Source organism: Xylocopa sonorina, chromosome 17 (assembly GCF_050948175.1).
Source record: "Xylocopa sonorina isolate GNS202 chromosome 17, iyXylSono1_principal, whole genome shotgun sequence".
NCBI lineage: Eukaryota > Metazoa > Arthropoda > Insecta > Hymenoptera > Apidae > Xylocopa > Xylocopa sonorina.
Window position 1 is genome coordinate 4,936,654 of NC_135209.1, and position 21,193 is coordinate 4,957,846.

Genomic DNA, 21,193 nt, shown 5'->3' on the forward strand with positions numbered 1-21,193 from the left:
AGGTGTGCGTAACATCTAGAGTACGACTAATAGCTATGATAATGTCGCGAGATAGTACGCGCTGCCACATCGAACAATATCATTGAGGTTTAAAAAAAAAAAGACTGATAATTTTATTTTCACTACCTGTTGTGCGTTGCTCAAAACGATACGTCGAGCGAGGTGAGACAGAAAACTGCCGCTGTCGTTCTAAAAAAGTGTTCTTATCGAGTAACAGTTTATAAAATGAATCGAATCGTGGCTTCCAGTGCTAACTGTCTTGCGCGCTTTCGATCGTGCACGTATACCCTCGAGTGTAATTGCCAAATACTATTCCTGGACGTGAGTAACTATTTTCAACACGAACGTTTTAACGCCATATAATACTGTAACACAAGAACGTGGACGAATGATTACTGGTTCGAAATAAGTTCTATTCCTCCCGAACGGAGGGTGAACCGAAGGTAACCGTGCTTCAGGATAAATTGAACGTTTTCCGCTGGATCGACGGCAAAAGATTGCGGTAGCCAGTCCGACACAGTTTGCTCCGGAAATGTTTAAATAATCAGTGATGGAAATAACAAGAAGACGCATTCCAACATCGCGTCCGCGCTCTTGTGGTACAGACTGCAGCCCCACGTGTCGTTTCAATGTTTCTGTTAAAGTAGAACGTCCGTGAAGACACATCTCTCGAACAGAACTTGTTCGATTGCAAAAAGCCACCGCATGGACCAGTTTAACGTTTCTCGTGTCTCCGTCGGTGATGTTTCGTTCGACCGTCCTGTAATTCGCTCTACTTGCCTCGAATTTGAAAGTGCTCGACTATTGAATCCTGCTCGAATGCATGAAACTCTGGCACAGTTTCTAGCGTTTCTCCTTCGTCTTCCACGAGCTGCGACGCTCGCGTATGAATAGTCTTCTATAGAAATCTAGATGACACTTGACCCCTCTACTTATTCCGGAATTCAGTACTTTCGATCGCGAATAATACGCGCCTCGTGCTGGTGTCATCCTCGTCTCGAGTATTATCGCAGGATCGCTTATTTAATTACCGTTCTCGAGCACCGCATTCTCGATTACCTTTCAATCGAATCGAAGTTCCATCGTAAATCTATAAAACAGAAGACCAAGGAACGACGAAAAATGGATATAAAAATTTATTCGCATCTCCATCTGATAAACGAACATATAATTTTAATCGATATATGCATTAAAACTTTTAATGTATGGCACATACAGAGTCAGAAGAACGTCGCGTCAAATTAACTGAATAATTTAGCCAATAATAATCCAAAAACGACAAATTTAGTATAGATTCTAGAAGCAATCCTTTCGATGTGAAATCAAACTTTGCATTCACGAACGTTCGACGCGCCATTGATTTAAAAACATATTGATTCACGGTTATTAGCATAGGATTATTGCTAGTATCAACAACGATTAGATCATATGTATGAATATAGACGTAGTACGATCTTCAATATTTATCCAGTACGGTAAGTGTTATTCTTGTACTAATACACTTAAGTCGTAATACACTTTGTTGATACTTCTAATAATCTTGTATAGACAACCTTCCACTAATGTACTTACTACGATCTCGATACCTCTGTGTGCGTCCATTCAATGTCTTATCTGCGAAGAAATTTGCAAGTGCAAAAATTTGCGTTTTACATCGAAAGGATTGCCTATACTAATCGGACATTTTTTATTCTCTTAACCAGTGTTTCAAGGCCTTAAAAAATACAAGAACCTTTTTTCAACGCTCTGTATATGCCTACACAGGTCTGCGCCAAATAAACTTGGCCACATTCGTCTTCTTTTTTGTCAAACGTTTTGTAAAATAGCGCACATTATATACAACGTATAATTCTTAACAACTATTAAAGCGGAATGACATGATCGTCTGTTTGAATACATCGATGTGCGTTCTTCAAGAAGCTAACACCTCGTATATTTTAGTGAACGCAGCGTTCAGAGTTTTGCTCCACGCCTCGGCCACTTCCGGCGTGTACTGTCTTCCCAATGCCTGACGAAGAACGTCCAACATAACTTGCTTCAGATTCTAAAAATTGAAAGCACACGTTTCCAGATAAAAACCCTTGGGGTTCTTATCAATCTTTCGCGAAATGCTTGACCGATTCGTCTCTTGGAAAACGTTCATCGTACTTAATTGCTTTTCCAAGCTCGATACGGGCGACAGGAGTACTTGTCTTGCGAGCGTGTGTTAACAGTTATTGTTAAGAGACTCGATACTCGAACCGACAATACCCTTTAATCCGTATCGTTCTTGAAACGTAATAAAAATCGATCGTTCCTTTCGCTTTTAAACATCGTTAACAGCATGTTCTGTAAGTCGTCCACTCTCGCTTTCGTACCTCAAATTCCTCTTTCGTTTGGCCGCGTTTTTTATGCCTCTCCGCCAAGCCGATTAGGCTCGCCTCCATTAATCCTGGGTCGTGCAACGAATCGATAACAGTATTTAAGGCCGCAATTATACTGGCACAATGAGCTTGAAACCGTTTATTATTTCTCAGTTCGTTCAACGGCGTGTCCTTGAAGGCGGTAAAGTAACGCTGATAATCGGGATATTTTTGAAAAAATCTGCAACCGATCATTCATTACTACGATCGTAACTACGTGAAAGAAGATCGATCGATCGAGATCTCAGTTCGCTAATTGACGCAAACATAAACAAACGTGTCGATCCGTCGTAATAATAGATTTTAATTTGCGCACAATTACACGAGCACTGCGAACTATTTTTTAAGCGTCGCTCCACGCATACCAAACGCAAAAACAAGAAATTAAAATAACAATACGATAAGAGAATATCGCGATAAATATCCAAGTAAATGGAAGGGACAGAAATAATTTTAAATAATGTTGAAACATTGTAACAGGATAAAAAATAATTACTGATCAGTGTTATGGAAAGAAAAAAAATGAGTACCATGATGCGCGACATCGACGATAGTTTATCTCGATGGCATTTTTTAATCTCAATTCAGATAAACATTGCGTCACTGTATTCTCCTTAGGGTTATCAATAAAAGATATTAGTTCGTAGCAAATAAACCACGACAATAATGCAGCTGGTGCGATAAATCGTGCATTTGGCAATGTCCACGATAAAGATGCTGGGCGCGAAAGATAAGAGGACTGGAGACGGAGGACGGTTACTTACGCGGTCATCACGGCAACTCCAGTGGCCACTTCGTCCTTCCGAAGCTGAGCCCACGTGTTCTGCACCAATTTCTTCTGCCTCTCCGTCAATCCAGTGGCCTCGTCGATTCTGTTGTCGTTCGACGACAATCCGAACAGGCTGAGAAACGTCCCCATCGCCGTGTCGCTCGCTCGTCGGCCGGATCCTCTTCTTCCTCTCGTTCCTCTCGAAACCCTTCGCAGAAAGAGGAGAATGATTTTCTTCTCTCCGTGACGGGCGAAGGCACGCGCGTCGATTGTACGGCATCGTGCACGAGGGATCGATGGGTGGGAAAGGAAAAGGAAAGGCGGAACGCGGCGCGGACGGGGGCCTTCGGGCGTTCAATGTCGTCGAGCAGAGATCGACCCGTCTGGATCAGAGTCACGATCGCCGTTGTATCAAACCGCGAGCGGGTCGATCCGAGTTCACCGCAATTACCGTAATTCTGTATGATGTGTCACGTGCCACGTACTGTCGTTTCAATTCGCTCAATCGCTGACACGGCTCGGCGACGACTACTCGTTCTTCGAGCCCGACTGACGGCCAGTGCCTATCTAATGCTATTTTAAATCCACCCCCTCCCGCTTGTTCAACGCCGCTAATGCCACGCGGTTAGTTAAACGATCAAAGGATCTATGCCTCTTTGCACGATCGCCGACTCTGTCGTCGAGTCTGTCCCGTCGATGCGACTGTTCGAACCTTTTGGTCGCTGAACCTTCCTCCGTTCGCGTAGACCTTGAACGCTGATCTCGTCTGGCTCGATCGATCCTCTGGCTGGAGGAGCCACTTAACGATCGCTAAACGACGAAGAGCAACTGCTCTGTCGGCGATGAAGATTGCTCTGCCATCGTTGCATTCGTGCCCGGTTCGTAAATTCTTATGAAACTATCCAGATATGGTAGGCTCGCTGTTTTTAAGGTACACATTAACCTTGCGCGATACGTGACTGCAACGTGTCGATGATACATCGCGCGCTGTTTGGTTCGTTGAATGGATGCTTGTCGCGTACGATTCTTCTCGATCCTTTTGTGCTCCCCGTTGCTGTCGTTAGTGAAATTAATCGGAGTAACTGAAAAATGAAATTTATGCTCTCTGATACTTATACGTGATGGCGAGGACTTGTAAAGAAGTTCGTTTAAGTCAAGAAATTCGGAACTGTCTCGTCAAATTGTATAAATAAAAAATGGAAAAGAGAAGATTTAAGGTACAACGTATCCAATGCCATCAAATATCTAAAGATTCTTTAGACGACACAATAAATCTTAGCTGCGTTAACCATACAATTACAACAGGACGTGCGGCGTGATTGATGAGTATCTTCCTTGTTACAAGTAAGGCTTGATGTGCACCTGTCAGGTGGTACGATTGCAACATCGCTTTAATTGCTCTACAGAAAATTCACGTCCTACGAAAAGAACAATGTGTCCTGATTGCGCCGCGTTACAGAAAGGATAACGAAAACCAGAATAGTCAAATATTAAATTCGTACTGTTCTACATTGGTAATTGTCAAATGAAATTGTTTGTGTCATATTGCAGAAGATAAAGGAAATTATCAAAACCATCAAACTATCCAGCGAAGATGGCTGACGAAAAAGTGGCAAAAGGGAGTGCAAACAAGCAAGAGAAATGCAATGTCTATTTGCAACTAATATCAAGTACTATAGGTAAGAACATTTAAAATAATGTGACAAATTTTTTCTCTGCTAATGTTAAAAAATTTGTCATCTAGAAATCGTAACAAGTTTCCTGCGTGCACGTGCGCAGCACAAATACAGTTTGCATACGAAACAGTTCCCATAAAAAAAAGCTATTTAACGATTCGAGACATGCGAGAAGAAACGTGATGTCTCGCATCAAGTCGTGAAGTGCAGTACGATTGGACAGAAAATGCCTCTAAAAATTCCTCTTTAAAATAAAAGCAATTAATACGGTTTGGACATGTTCGATGAATATATTAAAACGCTTTATCTTTTCTTTTCTTCAAGTTAATCTATCACTATTCTCTGCTGGACTTTGCTACGGCTGGGTAACCGTTTCTCTGCCTATCCTGAAGGGATCAAAATCCGATGTGCCTTTGACCGGCGACCAAGGAGGCTGGATAGCTAGCGGACTACCAATAGGTGCTTGCTTCGGACCAGTTATGTCCGCGTTGCTGTTGGATAACATCGGCAGAAAATGGTCTCTCTATTTAACGAACATACCGTTCATCGTCAGTTGGGTACTCACTTACCTCGCACAAAGCTGGCTTTTATTATTCGTGGGAAAATTTGTCGCTGGCATATCAGTAGGGGCCGCTATCAGCATAGCTCCGATATACCTCGGAGAATTAGTCGAGAAAAGGATCAGAGGGGCTTCGTCTGCGATGATAGCTCTGTTTTTAAATTTGGGTCAAATTGCCATGTACGCCATTGGTCCGCTGGTGGACAGAAAGGTAATTGTCAACAATTATTGAACTTCTATAATTTTTCTGTAATCATTTCTATCACTGTACTCTCTCTTTATCTCTCTCTCTCTCTCTCTCTCTCTCTCTCTCTCTCTCTCTTTCTCTCTCATGTTGTAGATGTTGGCATTGATCGGTTTAGCACCATCGATAGTGATCCTCTTGACGGCTGTGTGGATACCAGAGTCACCTTACTATTATTTGAAGAAGAATAGGGAGACATCTGCCGAGTTATCCTTAATATGGTTGAGACGTAAGAGGGACAACCAGGACGAGATGAATCAAATGAAGCAATTAATAGAAGCTGAGAAGGGCGGCGGTATTAAGGACGTGTTCAAGAAAATGCATAGGAAACCGCTATTGATACTGCTGCTGTTGCTATCGGGTCAACAGTTGTGCGGATACTTAGGTGTTCAGTCTTACAGCATACAGTTGTTCGCAAACATGCGTTTATCATTTAGCGAGAACACTGCCCTTCTTATAATGTCTGGAGTGTCCTTGGTGTTAAGTATATTGGCTGCCTTTATTGTCGACAAACTTGGCAGAAAGCCTGTTTTCTTGATAGCGTCGTACGGCAGTTCTCTTTGCCTTTTCGTAATCGGGGGCTTTCTTTTAGTTAAAAAGCTTGGAATCAAAGTCGATAACTTATACTATGTACCATTCGCCGCGACTCTACTCTATATCGCCTTCTTCTCTTTCGGGCTGGCTCAGATACCGGCGATCATTTCTTCGGAGATCTTCCCTCTGAACGTCAAATCGTATGCGACTATGATCGCGAACATTTTCGGTTCCGTGCTTGGTCTAATCGTGGTGAAATGCTATCAGCTTCTAGCCGATGCTGTGGGCGTGTATTCGGTATTACTCGCCTTCGGCGTGATTGAGTTCGTGATAGCCATCGCTGCGAGCATCGTCATGCCGGAAACGTCGCGCAAGTCTTTCGCGGAGATCCAGCAAATTTTGAACCCGAACTTACCCATCACCCTGAGCACGGACAACTTGACACATAATGAAATCCCAAAAGACGAAGAAAGTGAAACGTAATAAACGAATTAATTTGCAACCTATTTATTCAGATTTTCACACGTTATTCATCTTGCATTCTTCCCGTGGCTCTACTTTACGAACTGCAACTGGACACCGTAGAATTAAATCACATGGATGAATTCTGCGAATCAAAATGACTGAGAATTATAGTACGAGAAGAAATGAATAAGGCTGGTTAACAGTTTTCTTATCCCATTATCGAATCGGATACCACAACAAGATGACATACCGTCCTTAGATAGTGAAGTATTAGCAGTATTACAACTACTTTCGATTATGCTGATCAGCATAAAGTAACAAAGTATCACTTAGTTTATAACTAAAACAAATATAAGAATTGTATTTTTCACCTCCTCAATGGTTTCCATAGGAGAAAATTTAGATTTATAATTCCTTCCAAATTGCCCTCCTCCAAATATTCTTTCCTTTGCTAACAGCCACGAAATTCTCGTTGATTGCTTAATGTTATCATTTCTTGTTCTTCCTCCTATTAATGGTAATTAATAGTAGGAAAAGGAAATTCTCTATAATCTTTCTACGATTTCTAACGTTGACTTTCTGCTTGTACAGAAAGTTTCAAAATGTTATATTAAGATTCGTTAAAGAAGCTTCTCGCCTGATCTTGAATTTCACGATCGAAATTTCTTAATATTTTGTTGTATATTTCTTAATATATAGTGTATTACTTAAATTACTTTGTAATTGACTCGCTTCATCGCTATCTGAGCTAATATTTCTTTTCGACTCTATTTGCCTCCTACGATTCAATCTCCTCATCTCTGCAGACCTTTTGCGTGAATGTCTCTTCTTAGTCTTGATTACGTTTAACTCAGTTGTAGTTGCCAACGTATCTGCCTCTATAGACGTCCAAATAGCCCTTCGATATTCCCAATATCGTTTTTTATACACCCAATATCTCACCGGATAGCCATACATAATCTGCGATTCCGGATCAATGTTCCACGTACAACACTACTAAAAAGCACACATTTAATTTTGTTCTACTTACTTATTCAAGAACTATATACTTTCTTTACTCCTGTATCTATACGTATCATTTGCGTCATCATTCTATTAAGTTCAATCATAAGTTTCACTAAAATCTTGGCTACATTATTAAAATATGTTGACTGAGCCAAAATGTATTCCTCATTCATTATTTGCGGTAACTCAATGATTATCGCTTTTAGAACATCTGACAGAAAGTTCTGCAAATATTCCAAGGTTCGGAATAGAAGTAACCACCCTTTTATGTATAATTTACATTACATACACTATTGTAAGGGAACATAAAATTAACAAACTTCGTAATCTTTCGACGCTAGTCCCAAATCTTTGTGGACCATCGCAATGTAGCCAAGAATATAATCTCTTTTAGACGGTTTATCGTAATAATCTATGAATAAGGCACACATGATGTCGCATATAATGGAGAATTTCTTTTTAATTTTGGCTTCTTGAACGAATTCAGGTATTGATTCGTTTTCGAAGTACTTCACGTATTTCGGATGATTCCTAAAAATTCTATGGGAGCGTTGCCACATTAAGATGATCTATTTTCGCAACTGAATTCTTACGAAAAATATTTATAGTTACACAGTGCAAAATGAAAACCCATAATACGAAGTATTCTGTTCCATAATCTGCCAGATCTCCTTTACTTTCATAAAATATTTTTCACTTGAAGTTTCATCGCGATCTATCTTCACTTTCGGAAGAGAAATCGATCTATTAAGAATATTCCCCATTATGAAACTTAAAGAATTTGAAGCACACAGATATCTTGTGGTATATCCATATGAATCATACAATTGAATAACATGTTTAGTTCTATGACGAAGAGACAATACAATCAACGAAACATAATACAATCAACGAATTTTGATACAGTCAATATTTACATATATTAAATAATAACACTTATCGTTTTCTATCTTAAATAATTGTAAGTATAATTTAATACTGGAGATTTTTATTTATTTTTAACAACATAATCTTAAGCTGCAACTTTGCCCAAAGTATCTGCATACTGAAACTCTGAACTATTCTCATATTCGCACATATCCAATGCAATCACGCAACTCTCTCGTACAACTCTCTTACTGTCGTTTATGTATTTATTTAAAATATTAAAACAATCAGGAGTAGCAATGGAACCTAACGCTTCCGCACACTCGTGTCGCACCATTTCATTTTCATCCGTATCCTTTAAAGAGGCTTCCAAGTGAGGGACAGCGATTTCTTTTTGTAATTGCCCAAGAACAAAAGCTATTTCATGCTTAAACAATGCGCTGCCTATTTTCAAACCTATTTAAGTAATAGATAAGCCACTCTTTTTAAGTGCCAAAGTTGTGCAACGTAGAATTATATATATATATATAAAATGCTTCATATTTACCCTCACTAAGAGCAAGAATACTCTCGGGAGTACATATATTCCTCAAAGAAAACATAGCCCTATATCTTTCAAATAAAGAACTATTTTCATCCAAAAGGATCTCTCTCAACCTCTTAACATCAACAATATCAGCTGGCGGCGCTGGATCTATTGACATGTAAGGACTCTTGTGTAAATTTGTACAACCGTTATTTGATTTTAGCCATTGCAATAAACATAGCGCTAGTTGACATGTTTCCGCAACTTCTGGTACAGAGTCTTTGCTGTACTCCTCTAATATCGGTATTACACTAAAATCTCCAATTGCACCTAAAGCTTCACCTGTTACAAAAAAATAATTTGCACCATTGCAAAGAAATATAGAGAATTATGCAAATGTGTGCACTACCTGCTTCGTGACGGACCATTGGCTCTTGTGTAACATCCCTTAATGTTTCTATAAGAATTGGTATAGCACGTGAGTCTTGCATTTGACCAAGACAATAAGCAAGCTCGTGTTTCAACAGGGCTGAATCATCTTTAAAGCAATTATGAATTTGTTCGATAGCTGTAGGGCCACCGATATTTTTCAAGGTAAATAAAGCACGAAATCTTTCCTTCAGTGGACGGTTCTGATCATTTAACACACGGCCAATTGCTAAGATCTGATTCTCGTTTACTTGTGACATATTTCTGAATTCTTGATGAACTTTTGCAATTTAACTAAAGCGGGACATATATATTAGCTTCCACCGAAATTTATTCAATTTTTATGCACGTTTAAACAGTCCACTTATTGTTTTATACGGGAACGTGTGAGGTTACGCGTCCACGCTGTTGACATCATCGCCTATGATGTCACGCATGCGCAATTTGACTATACAGACGGAAGGCGAACTAATTGTAGCATTATTATTATTCTACCTAATTGTGTATGTATAGGTACATCATAGTATAATTTGCAGAAACTAAAATTTTATGTATTAAATATGGCTCAAAGTAGACCAGAAAGAATTGGAACAATTTTCAAGAGGTAAAATTATTTGATACATATTTAATACATTTCTTAATATAAAGAAGGTTATAAATTGTTTACTGTTATACACCTGGTTAAATCAATTGTCATTGATATATAATGTACAAGAATTATTTGAATGGAAATGCAAATTATAGCAATAATATGTATCCCGTATACATTGTAAATATGCTGCGAAGTTACGTAGGATTTAATGTTCGATAACTTTGAATAATTTTAACTTTTACACTAATTTTAGAGTAACATCGCTAATACGGGGGGGTGCATTAAAGGAAGAAAACATACCACTATGGTATAACATATATAAAGCATTTCCTCCAAAGTGCCCACCACAATTTGATAGAAAACTATCAGAAAACGAAATACGACCAATTTTTTATCCAGAAGATCAGATAAGAGCGTAAATATAGCTTTTATAAGTATTCCTATATCAATGGCTTCCTAACGTTAAACCGATGCATGTGCAACTAATGGTATCTCTTGTATTTTTAACTTTTATTTGAAATGTGCAACTTTGTAGAAAACTGCACAAGGATGTGACTCTACCAATAGTAAATTTGAAAAGCCACAAAGTTAGCCATACCCAAATATTCCTCACTTTGTATGAAACTTTGCAACAGGTAATACACAATACAAATTCAATAATTTTACAAGAAATACAACAGCTATGTTTTGTATGATATTTAAATTGTAATTGTTCTACAATTTATTTTAATAATTATAGGCTGATAGCACAGATGAAGAACCATATAAGAAAGCATTGAACAGTTATAAACTGATTTTTGGCCAAGAAAAATTTGATATATCAAAATCGTCATCTCCAGTATCTCCTACAATAACAGATACATCAACAAATACTATCACTGAAAAAAACTAAATAAAATTGTACAAACCAAAACTGATGTATATTAAAACTGGTATTATGATTATATTTGTAATAATATAGTAAACAGATAGAAGTATTGAAGGGTAGAAAATTCAAAGCAGTACCCCCAATACATTTAACACCCTTCGTATAGCATAACCTTAGAACATTTAAACGTTCGTTAATGGAACCATGAAACTGTACGATATATAATTCCCTTTATTACTAATTCAACTTTGGTGAACAGTTAAATACATTAAAAATGTCAAAGAGAAAAATATTTTCTTTAGTTTTTGTCAGGAAAACAACGGAAATTTTATTAGGTTTAAAGAAACGAGGTTTTGGGAAAGATAAGTGGAATGGGTTTGGTGGTAAAGTAGAACCTGGAGAATCCATTCTTCAAGGAGCCATGCGGTAATAATTTTAAATATTATAAGTATGTTAAATATAAAATACTGTCTTAATAATGTGTCTCTAAAAAAAATTAATATCAGTAATAAGTTGGGAATTTTATATTTAACAATATTTTATATTTTGTAATAATCGATACATTGAATAACAATGAATTTTAACAAAAGTTTTCATCATTTTATTAAGTGATATACAAGATAATTCATGATCATACTGTTTAAGATATTTACCTCGATGCTAAAGTGTTTCGTACTTAAAAATGAAAAACAATAGAATAATGTATATGATTTCTCACTATATTTCAACATATCACACTTTGCGGTATCACATAATCCCAATTTGAATTTAGTACTCTTAATAATTAAATTATCAAACCTTGTATTATGTTTAATTTTTAAATTCATTTTCATATTTAAAGGTAATGATATATATAGAAGATATTTCTCATGAATTACCTTGTATATATAGGTACAGTTTTAAATAATGAAATAAATAAAGAATATTGTATATGTATAAATTAAAATTGTGACAGTAATTAGTAAAAATAATTAAGAAAAAGTACCTAAGTTAAAAATACATAAATTACTAGCTTGTAATTTTACAGTGAATTAAGAGAAGAATGTGGCTTATCTGCACAAGAATTAAAAAAAACTGGAATTTTGGAATTCGAATTTGAAGGAGATAAAGTTCTATTAGAAGTTCATGTTTTTGAAACATACAAGTATTCCGGGGAAGTAACAGAATCAGAAGGTATTTAATTTTTAAACACTGAGATTTTAACTGAAATTAATATTACATTACTATCAAGTATTTACAGTCTTACTAATTATTATATATATAATTATTTATACTTATATTTACTATGTGCAATTTCATTTATAGTGCAGTAATTTTATATTTGTCTACTTCAACCAAGTAGCAGTAGTTTTTGTCCAATCACAAGCATCAGATTGCATGTCATTGCTTCTTGAATTGTGTAAATTGTAAAGATCAATTTAGAAACACGAAAGAGATGGAAAGTATGTTCAAGCAAAATGAAAAAGTTCAAAAATATATCCCTTACATGATTTTTCATAATATCTAATGTGTGTGTTACCTACTTAAAGATAAAATAAATACAGTATAATTATATATGTACTCTTCTGTTTAGAAATGCGACCGAAATGGTATAACTTGAAAGATATACCTTTCACACAAATGTGGGCGGATGATAAATATTGGTTCCCTTACATGTTACGAGGAGAATTGTTCAAGGGATACTTTTTGTACCGAGGTCAGAACCTAATTCTTAAGCACAACATTGAAACTGTGGAAGAACTACCAACCGTAGATCATCTCTCTTAACACTCACGTTTTATTCATCATTTTCACATATTTCTTTACGTATTCTTATTAATAACCTCAGTTATTAAAAAACATTACTTTCACATTACTGTAATTGTAATCAAATGTAACTTTACACTAATTTTGTGATTTTACTTAGTAGTACACTATCTTGAAATTACCATCACTTTTTGTCACTCGTTAATCTCAGATTATATTCAGACAAATTTGTAAGCAGGTATTGTGTACAAATGCATGTATGTTACATTGGTACTACATTAATTGTACACCTGCAACTATGCATCGAGTAAAAGCACACGTGCTCTACTATTCTTAGATACAGATATTTCGTGATATTTCAGAGATCATTAAATCAATTTTCCGAATACGTTGCGAGGTCAATAATCCACTTTCTACATTTTCTTTTATCAAAATCAAATTATCGTTACTTTACAACCCTAAGTACTTTTATTGTGAGTTATAAAACTATAATTATAAAACTATGCTGTGTATTACATCACGGAAAGATAAAAATATCCTGCTTAGATTAGTTATGCTCATTCCGCAAAGTGTTTGCAGAGAATGTTTTAATCAAGCACCGTATAGCTTGGACAGATTAAAGGATAAATATTTTATCTTCGGCTCAAAAGATGTAAGATGAAGCAAGATAAAAAGCTTAAAGTCTACAGACTGTTATGGACGTATAGAATTCTCAACCAGTTATATCACTTTTTATCTTTGCACCACAAAGCACTCTTGGCATTACGTTATTATAAAAAAATTATTGTTTAAGCAGCTGACCAATGTTCAGATCTCCATAGCAGAGTGTACATACTATGCTTAAGGTCTTCCGCGTCTAAGCTATCGATTGGAAAATCCGTGTATCGAGAAATTAAGCTTCTATAACCCTGACCAACGGTTGCCAATACTAATTTCTTTTCATCTGTTGATTTAAATGATATTATTTGACACACTTTACCTTCGAAAGGTCTGAAAACGGTGATTGGTCTAAGAGAGTTACATTCAGCGACTACAATGCATCCCCAAGTAGTACCAATGTACAATTGATTTCTACAAGCCTCGAGGGCTGTTACTTGGCACTTTTCTGTTGATAAATTTTCCTCTATAGAAATGGATTTCAGACTCTCTGAGCAAGGTACTAATTTAGACATATCTAATTTATTTATTATCTGCCTCGTGTCCACATCCCATTGATATACGATACAACCAGGGTACGTGTATGATAAAACGGAGTTCTCGGCGCTTAATAAATACGTAGCAAATAAATTTTTAACAGCCGTCTCTCCAGTTACGTGAGAAACTTGTATGGTATCTATCAGACTATTGTCCTTTAGAATATAAATTGAAACTCTACCGAAACTCTGGCCAACCCATAATTCCAATATTCGTTTCTTTTTATAAACAGCTGCTAACGAGTACGTTTTTATATTGTCTTGAATATCAGTCGCAATTTCTATTTTCTTCATTTGTGTGAAAGAATTCGACAATAAAAATGTTTTCCCGCTATGCAACGCTACCGCAAACTGTTTCATTTGTTCCAAATAAATTAAACCTACTATCTTCGATTCTATGCTATGATCAAGTTCGAGATTATAGCTTGCAACACAACCAAAGTTACTGCCTAGGTAAACGTGTACTTGTCCAGTATCATCACCAATCCATATATATCCATCCACTCCGCACATTGCGTATGGTATTATAGGAGTTTCAATCCTAACGTGCTGTAACCAGCCTTTCTGTGTTCCTAACAACATGTCAACTTCACCATTGTTATGTCCGAACCAAATTTCATCGCCGTTTAAATTTTCTTCTATAGTTCTATTTGTCATGGTAATAGCGGTTACTTGGGTTCTCTCTGTTAATAATATAACGTCTATAAGATGTGTAAATTCAGGCGCTGATGCAATGGAAACTATCTGACTAGCTGTAGGTCGATCTTTTGGATTTTGAGCCCAACATATGACCATTAAATCAAGAGCATAACAAGGATGAAATGTTTCTCTATAAGTTAATGGCGGCCTACCGCCTTCTAATATGCATTCTTTAACTGCCTCGTGTCCTTCAAATGGTTGCCTCAAGGTGATTAATTCGTATATAAACATTCCAAATGAAAACGAGTCAACTTTTTCAGTATACTCTTCTTCACCGTTGTACTTGATAATTTCTGGTGCCATAAATCCTTCCGTTCCTCCGAATCCTTTAGCTCCAGTTGGTAACGTTAGCCTGGATATGCCGTAATCAGCTACTTTAACGTGGACAGGATGTTCAGGATGATCTTGAAACGGCAAAGGCATCTGCCAAACTAAAACATTTTCCGATTTCAAATCTCTATAAATCACGTGCTGCTGATGAAGATATTCGACAGCTTTTGCCACTTGAAGAATTATAGCTTGCAATGTGTACGGGTCTAATTTAGCACCGGAACGTCTATAATTTTTTAAGACGTTATCCAACGCCCCTTCCGGTGCTAAATCTAATACTAGTGCCAATGGACTGACAACTATTCCAATCAGAGGCACGATATTTGTATGCCTGAGCGTCAACAAAATATTTAGCTCTTGCCTCGCGGTACAATAAGCTTTACAAGCATACTGTAAAGGATCTCGATCCCATTTACTTTGAGCAGCTTTGTAAGCAAGAACCGCGGATTGCTTCGAGTTCGGACCTGGTGGAACTGGTTGCAACATCTTGATGGCAACGTCGACTTTTTGATAACTTCCTGATAAACGACAGACACCTTTAAATACGAATCCAAACGCTCCTCGACCTAACAATTTCCCCAATTTAATATCTTCCGATTTTATCAAGTGTTTCGCACCGAGATCCATAAATATAATATCTGGCGCTACGTGTGACAATGGAATGTCAGAGTGTTTAGGGCAGCTAATTGGTTTGTTACTATAGGCAGACAGAATGCATTCTTCGACCATCCAGGAATACGCTAAGATACCCTCGGAATGAGTATTTTGTTTAACAAAATCTGGATGGCCTTCTAAAGATGGCATTCTACTCGATGTTAGGCTATCATACCCTACGCCACTATCACCATCAGACTTATAACTATCTTGACTCTGTCGTTCTTTATTTATGTAATATTTTTGAATATCTTCGGCCAAGCGATCGTTATCGCTAATTTCATTCTCGTTTTCCCCGTTACTTAGCAGACACCGTGGACACGGTATCAGTCGCGTGACTAACAATTTACCCTCTGATGTATGTACAAATCGCGTTCCTAATGTAGGATACCAATCTTCCAATAAAATATCAATATGATCGACTATCAACGCCAACAATTGTGGCATACTTTCTGGCCGAGGTTCCACTACAATCGCCTGGTAGCCCATTGGTTCATCTTCGGTCGAATCCGACATTATGGGTTGTTTTATGACTAAAGTATCAACTGGAAACCAGATCTCTAAAATCGCCGAATTCTTTAAGTCGACCGTACACCATATCCCATCCTGCTTCAGTTTGAACTTGAATTGTCTATAATCATACGGTGAGTTCTTCAAATTGTAATTGACTTCCTTAAGCCGCAATAAAGTAATGTTAGTGTATCTTAACTCTATCCCTGTTTGCCAAAGTATCCATTCCGCTTGCGTATCTAACAAGCTTGTAAAGATATTGTCGTCGACAAAATCCTTAAACGGCGCCAGAAATGACATCACTATTTCAACGATTGCGTCGTCGGCTAGGATCCTAGTTATGAGCCTCGACCAAAAGCCACTGGGGAAATAAGACATTAAAAGCAATCGCGTAACGGAACAATCCGGTTGCGATCTCGACGTGAGCACACACTCCGTACTCGATTTACTGTCTCCGGTGGAATTCTGAAACGTTATCATCGGAGACGTGATTTTCTTCGAACGCACGTGCCAGCCCCGCGTCTTTACCGGAATTTTGATCACTTGATTGTTCCTTAATATGTCCTCTTCAGTCGGCAACAAAGAGGGGATCAACAGAGTACGGTAATCCCAAGTTAACGCAACTTCGAACTTATTTAATAAGCTAACAATGTATCCTTGAGTATCGATAGACGATATCGTAGAAGACTTGAAGACGTGTTGAATGTCGTCCAACTTCATTATACCAGATCTAGCGAACGGATTAATTTCACGTATCGTCACTACGTGCGCTAACATGTCGCACAGCCATTGCGGGTCGAGGAAGTACAAATCTTTCAGAGTGGCGTCGTCGTAATGTAAAATAATGCCATTCTCATGGAGAAAAAGCGTCGCTTGATGCAGCTCAGCGGGATCCCGAAATGATCTGTGTAACTTTTGAAGCTCGTTATTTACTGCGGTGTAATACTGGTCAGCTTTCAAAACCGGATCCCCACCGGATAACTTCCTATCGTGCGCTAGTTGTATCACCACGTCTTCCAAGGCAAGATAGCTAGCAGGAACTTTTTGTTCGAGTAATAATTCTTTGCTTCCCGGCGACCTTAAGCTAAAGACAACGTCGTATATCAGATTGCACAGCATTTTTATGTTGTGCCTTGTTTTACAGCTCACTTCTATGGTCTCCATCACTTTCGGCAGACCACATTTCTCAGCGTCAACCACGTTTATAAATTTGTCGCGAATATACTGCTGTAAAGCCTCGCTATGCTCGTACGATATATCGTAATGAGTGCCAATGATAATCACCGGGGAATTTGGTGCTCTGCTCTGAATATTTACCAGCCATTGAAATATTTCAGATACACCTTTGAAACCATCCGTGATTCTCCATACAACTAAGTACAAACTCCGTTTGGACAAAAAGTATTGATGCGTCGCGTAGTATTCCTTTTGTCCGCCAAAGTCCCACGTTCTAAAATAAACTGGTCCGTGGGATGACTGGCCCCTCACTTTCTTCTCGTAGATCCAATCGCCGATATCAACGCCCACAGTGGATATCGTTGTTCCCCTCGCAGTCTTCGCGTTGATATTTTTATTACCCATTCTTTTCGCCCAGTGTTCCGACGACTTCTTCTTATTTGGAACTTCACCTTCTTGTCGCAGTTGTTCCAACAGGCTGGTTTTACCGATACCTTGAATCCCAACGATCATTAATTTCATCCGAGCGTACGGTTTGGCATCCTCTAAAATTGATTTCAAATAACCGATTACGTCCATTGTCTTATACTTTTTCGACTCGATCATCGTCTTCAATGGTTCCTGTAATCTGCAACCTTGAGTATTCAAATTCCACAAACGGGAGAGCAATCCCATCTGTGGTGGTAGCTCCGTGATGTCCGGATTACCGCTTATGTTTAGTACTGATAGATTATTCAGTTCGTAGATATTCTGCGGAATCTCTTTCAATTTATTATTGCTAACGTCGAGCATGCTGACGTTGGGGAATAGAAGGTACAATTTCGAGCCCGAGTAAGTGATCTTCGTATCCTTGTCCACGCTCTCCTCTTCGAAATTTGGCATCTCTCCGTCGTCTACGGATGTTAATTGAATTCTGCTCAACAGATTGTTGGCTAGGATCAATGTTCTTAAATTCTCCAAGCGCAGATGACGTCTGTGGGTACAAACTGACATAAGCACCACATCGCGTAAAGACGTTGCCGTTTGTCTGTTACTGCCTGGAACAATAGGAGACTGCACGTTCGTTGTGGGGCAATAGCATGCTGTGTTCGCTTGTTCCATCAAGTCGGCACCATCCACTTGCGGTAAGCTTGGCCAACGGGAGATTTGATTATTCGATAAGTCTAATTGTTTCAAGCTCGCCGGATACGAGGTGATATGACTCATAGATCGAAGAGAATTGTAAGCCATATTTAGTCTCACCAGATTAACAGCCAAGCATGGTAAAGCCACTGGAATGCTGTTGAATAAGTTATGAGCCAAGTTTAAGGACGCCAATACAGATCTTGCCCCGCCTTCGTTGTCATCCGAGATCTTCTCCGACACTTGAACGGATTTGGTCCACACGTGAGGTCGATCCATCTCGATAATTTGGGCGTTCGCTATTTTAGTGAACGATTCGAATTCCAACGAGTCCTCGCGCGAAATGGCCAACTGCGAGGCTAAACTTCGACTACTCGGGCTGTTGTTCAGACAGTCTTCTCGTTGCGGTTTCCTAGAGATGTTTTGAGAAACTTGGCTAGGTAAATCCTTCAACAAATTGAACGATGCGTTTAACTCTTTCAACTTTGGCGCCCGCCACAAATTGTCTGGAAGACACTGCAACTTGTTATTAGAAACATCCATTATCTCCAGCGCAGGTAAATTCATGATGAATTCTGGCAATTGTTCGAGTCGATTGTATTGAAGATACATCTCTTCTAAAACCGGGCACAGTTTGTCTTTGGGGCTTTTTGGTTCGGCTGTTAGAGTGTCTATTTTATTTTGGGCCATATTAAGGTAACGTAGACTTTGTAGGTAAAATATAACAGATGGTACAGAAGTGATAGAGTTCTGAGAAATATCTATCCTTGTGATGGCGTAGTACACCGTATCGTTAGTTTTAGCGCTCAGCTTCTTGTTCACGTGTAACACCGCATCGGTCAACCATTGCGCACGTATCTGAGAAAGACGACACTGTTGGTCGTGCCAATTGATCATCGTTGGTGTATTTGGAAACAGTGTCGAATACGTAACGTTTCCGAATGTGGATAACGGAGAGAAGTGAGAAGTTTGAGTGCATTCAGTCATAGCTTTTTTGTTGATCTTGTATTCTGAATCCGGATAAGCTTTTATGGACAAGAGTTTTGCAGTTAGTGGTTCGTCTTGATTCTGCGCGGCGATTTTGATTGCTTTGCACGTATTATCCACAGCACCGTGCTTTAGTAAAAGATCGGCGATTTTTATGTCGCGCTGTTGGCAAGCTATGATTAGCGCGCTGGAATAATTATTTTCTGGATCACTCTGATCGTGAGGAACTTTTAAAGGCAAATTCGGATCCGCGCCGGCCAATAACAAAGCGGCAACTACTTCTGTGTGCTTGCCTTTTACTGCTGCGTGCAAACATGTCTCACTGGCATTGTTGCAATATAAATCTAAATTCAATGGACATATCATATTGTCATCTTTCTTTTCAAATGCTTTGCTTCTGAAATTCAAACTGGACATCAATCGTTGTATGCCGCTTGAAATTTTTCTTTTCGACAGAGGAAGCGGCTGCGCCACGCTCATATCTTCCTCTTTGATTTTCCTCGCCTTTACCCTGTAATTTAGCAATAACTCTACGATTTTAACGTTCCCGAGCATACTAGATATATAAAGAACGTTCTGTCCCGTAACGTCTTGAGTATTTATATCAAATGGCATCTCGTACTCGAATTCACCGGATGAGTCTTTGTATCGTTGATACGTGTGTTGTGGATACTCGAATTTCAATAACAAATCGATAACTAAATGATGACCATTTATGGCTGCTGCGTGAATCGGTAACCATTTTTCTACGGTTAACGATTGTACTTGCTTAGGGAAATGTCGCAGAAGTAAGTCTACTATTTCTACTTTTCCATTGTAACAGGCTATATACAATGGACAGTACTTAGTGACGGGATGCATTCTACAATCCGCGCCGTGATCTAGAAGCAACCGAACTATATCCTTGTGGCCCATTTCGCACGCTATAAAAAGCAAAGTGTTCGCACCGTTAGGTGCCATGTTAATAATGCATGGCAAATCGGATGTATGCCCTTGAATAATATTCTTAGCCGCGACGGTGTCTCCTTGAATGCAAATCGCACGTAAAGAAGCGTGCACTGCAAGTTTCGCCAATTCATGTTTCTCAGCTGCCAATTTGAGCAAATTTGAACAAACATCTTGTTTAGCACTTTCAGCTACGTCCAATGGTCTTTGACCGTTATTGTCCTGGATCATTAGATTGGCTTTGAACTTCAGAAGTTTCTCAATGTTCGAACTGTGACCATGTTCGGCGCAGATATGTAACGGTGTTCGATAGTGACCTCTTGGTCCGCATGGTATATTTGGATTGGCTCCTGCAGACAGCAGCACATCCAAGCATCTTGAATTTTCAGTAATAGCTGCAGCATGCAATGGCGTCCTGCCCCACGAGTCTTGACTATTTATATACTGTGCATGCTCCCCTCTCAAAAGATCCTCCAACAATTCAGCATTATCCCATAGAGCAGCTTGATGTAATAGACGACCAGGAAAATCTTCATCGATGGGAGTATAATCTTCCATTATGTAAACTGTAAATTCTTACAATATATTTTTGTACCTTCTGTTAAAATACTTGTGAGAATATTATCTCTTTAGTACTCACCAACCGTGTGTCTATAAATCGCTCTGAAGCTTAATTACACATCCATATTGATGTTCTCTCCTCTTATGATATTTCGCGTAAGATTTTTTATTTTCAATTCGATTGAAGCTAAACGTTTTATACTCATTGCAATCTAACGCGCAAGAAATCAATTTTACATCCACTGTGTCTGAAGTGGAAGTTGAATACTTGAAACTGTTTACATACATTTGTAAACTTTCTACTATTCGTTTACTAATTTTTATACAAACAAAT

General features: G+C 38.3%; 6 protein-coding genes across 6 annotated transcripts; 2 read left to right on the forward strand and 4 right to left on the reverse strand.

Moving 5' to 3' along the window:
* Positions 1–1,111: 1,111 nt before the first annotated feature.
* Positions 1,112–3,368, reverse strand: Glob1 (globin 1). The gene is made up of 3 exons (XM_076907872.1): positions 3,167–3,368; positions 2,358–2,583; positions 1,112–2,044 (listed from the first exon to the last, which is right to left on the reverse strand). Exons 1-3 carry the CDS (start codon positions 3,319–3,321, stop codon positions 1,913–1,915), a joined length of 513 nt encoding a protein of 170 aa, XP_076763987.1. The 5' UTR covers positions 3,322–3,368; the 3' UTR covers positions 1,112–1,912.
* Positions 3,369–4,798: 1,430 nt separating this feature from the next.
* LOC143431183 (facilitated trehalose transporter Tret1) lies at positions 4,799–6,667 on the forward strand (the record flags this gene model as incomplete). The annotated part of the gene is made up of 3 exons (XM_076907739.1): positions 4,799–4,850; positions 5,172–5,617; positions 5,747–6,667. Coding segments are annotated over 3 exons (1,419 nt in total), but the record flags the coding sequence as incomplete, so codon positions are not given.
* Positions 6,668–6,978: 311 nt separating this feature from the next.
* Positions 6,979–8,418, reverse strand: LOC143431184 (uncharacterized). Its single transcript, XM_076907741.1, has 5 exons — positions 8,267–8,418; positions 7,975–8,194; positions 7,699–7,878; positions 7,366–7,642; positions 6,979–6,989 (listed from the first exon to the last, which is right to left on the reverse strand). The coding sequence occupies exons 1-5, from the start codon at positions 8,416–8,418 to the stop codon at positions 6,979–6,981; spliced, it is 840 nt and encodes a 279-aa protein (XP_076763856.1).
* Positions 8,419–8,625: 207 nt separating this feature from the next.
* Nero (deoxyhypusine hydroxylase nero) lies at positions 8,626–9,781 on the reverse strand. The gene is made up of 3 exons (XM_076907870.1): positions 9,457–9,781; positions 9,069–9,389; positions 8,626–8,977 (listed from the first exon to the last, which is right to left on the reverse strand). Exons 1-3 carry the CDS (start codon positions 9,734–9,736, stop codon positions 8,667–8,669), a joined length of 912 nt encoding a protein of 303 aa, XP_076763985.1. The 5' UTR covers positions 9,737–9,781; the 3' UTR covers positions 8,626–8,666.
* A 1,235-nt stretch (positions 9,782–11,016) lies between these two features.
* Positions 11,017–14,209, forward strand: LOC143431313 (oxidized purine nucleoside triphosphate hydrolase). The gene is made up of 3 exons (XM_076907944.1): positions 11,017–11,362; positions 11,964–12,109; positions 12,510–14,209. The coding sequence occupies exons 1-3, from the start codon at positions 11,211–11,213 to the stop codon at positions 12,701–12,703; spliced, it is 492 nt and encodes a 163-aa protein (XP_076764059.1). The 5' UTR covers positions 11,017–11,210; the 3' UTR covers positions 12,704–14,209.
* Lrrk (Leucine-rich repeat kinase) lies at positions 13,132–21,069 on the reverse strand. Its single transcript, XM_076907895.1, has 2 exons — positions 20,939–21,069; positions 13,132–20,864 (listed from the first exon to the last, which is right to left on the reverse strand). The coding sequence occupies exon 2, from the start codon at positions 20,854–20,856 to the stop codon at positions 13,471–13,473; it is 7,386 nt and encodes a 2,461-aa protein (XP_076764010.1). The 5' UTR covers positions 20,857–20,864; positions 20,939–21,069; the 3' UTR covers positions 13,132–13,470.
* Positions 21,070–21,193: the final 124 nt, after the last annotated feature.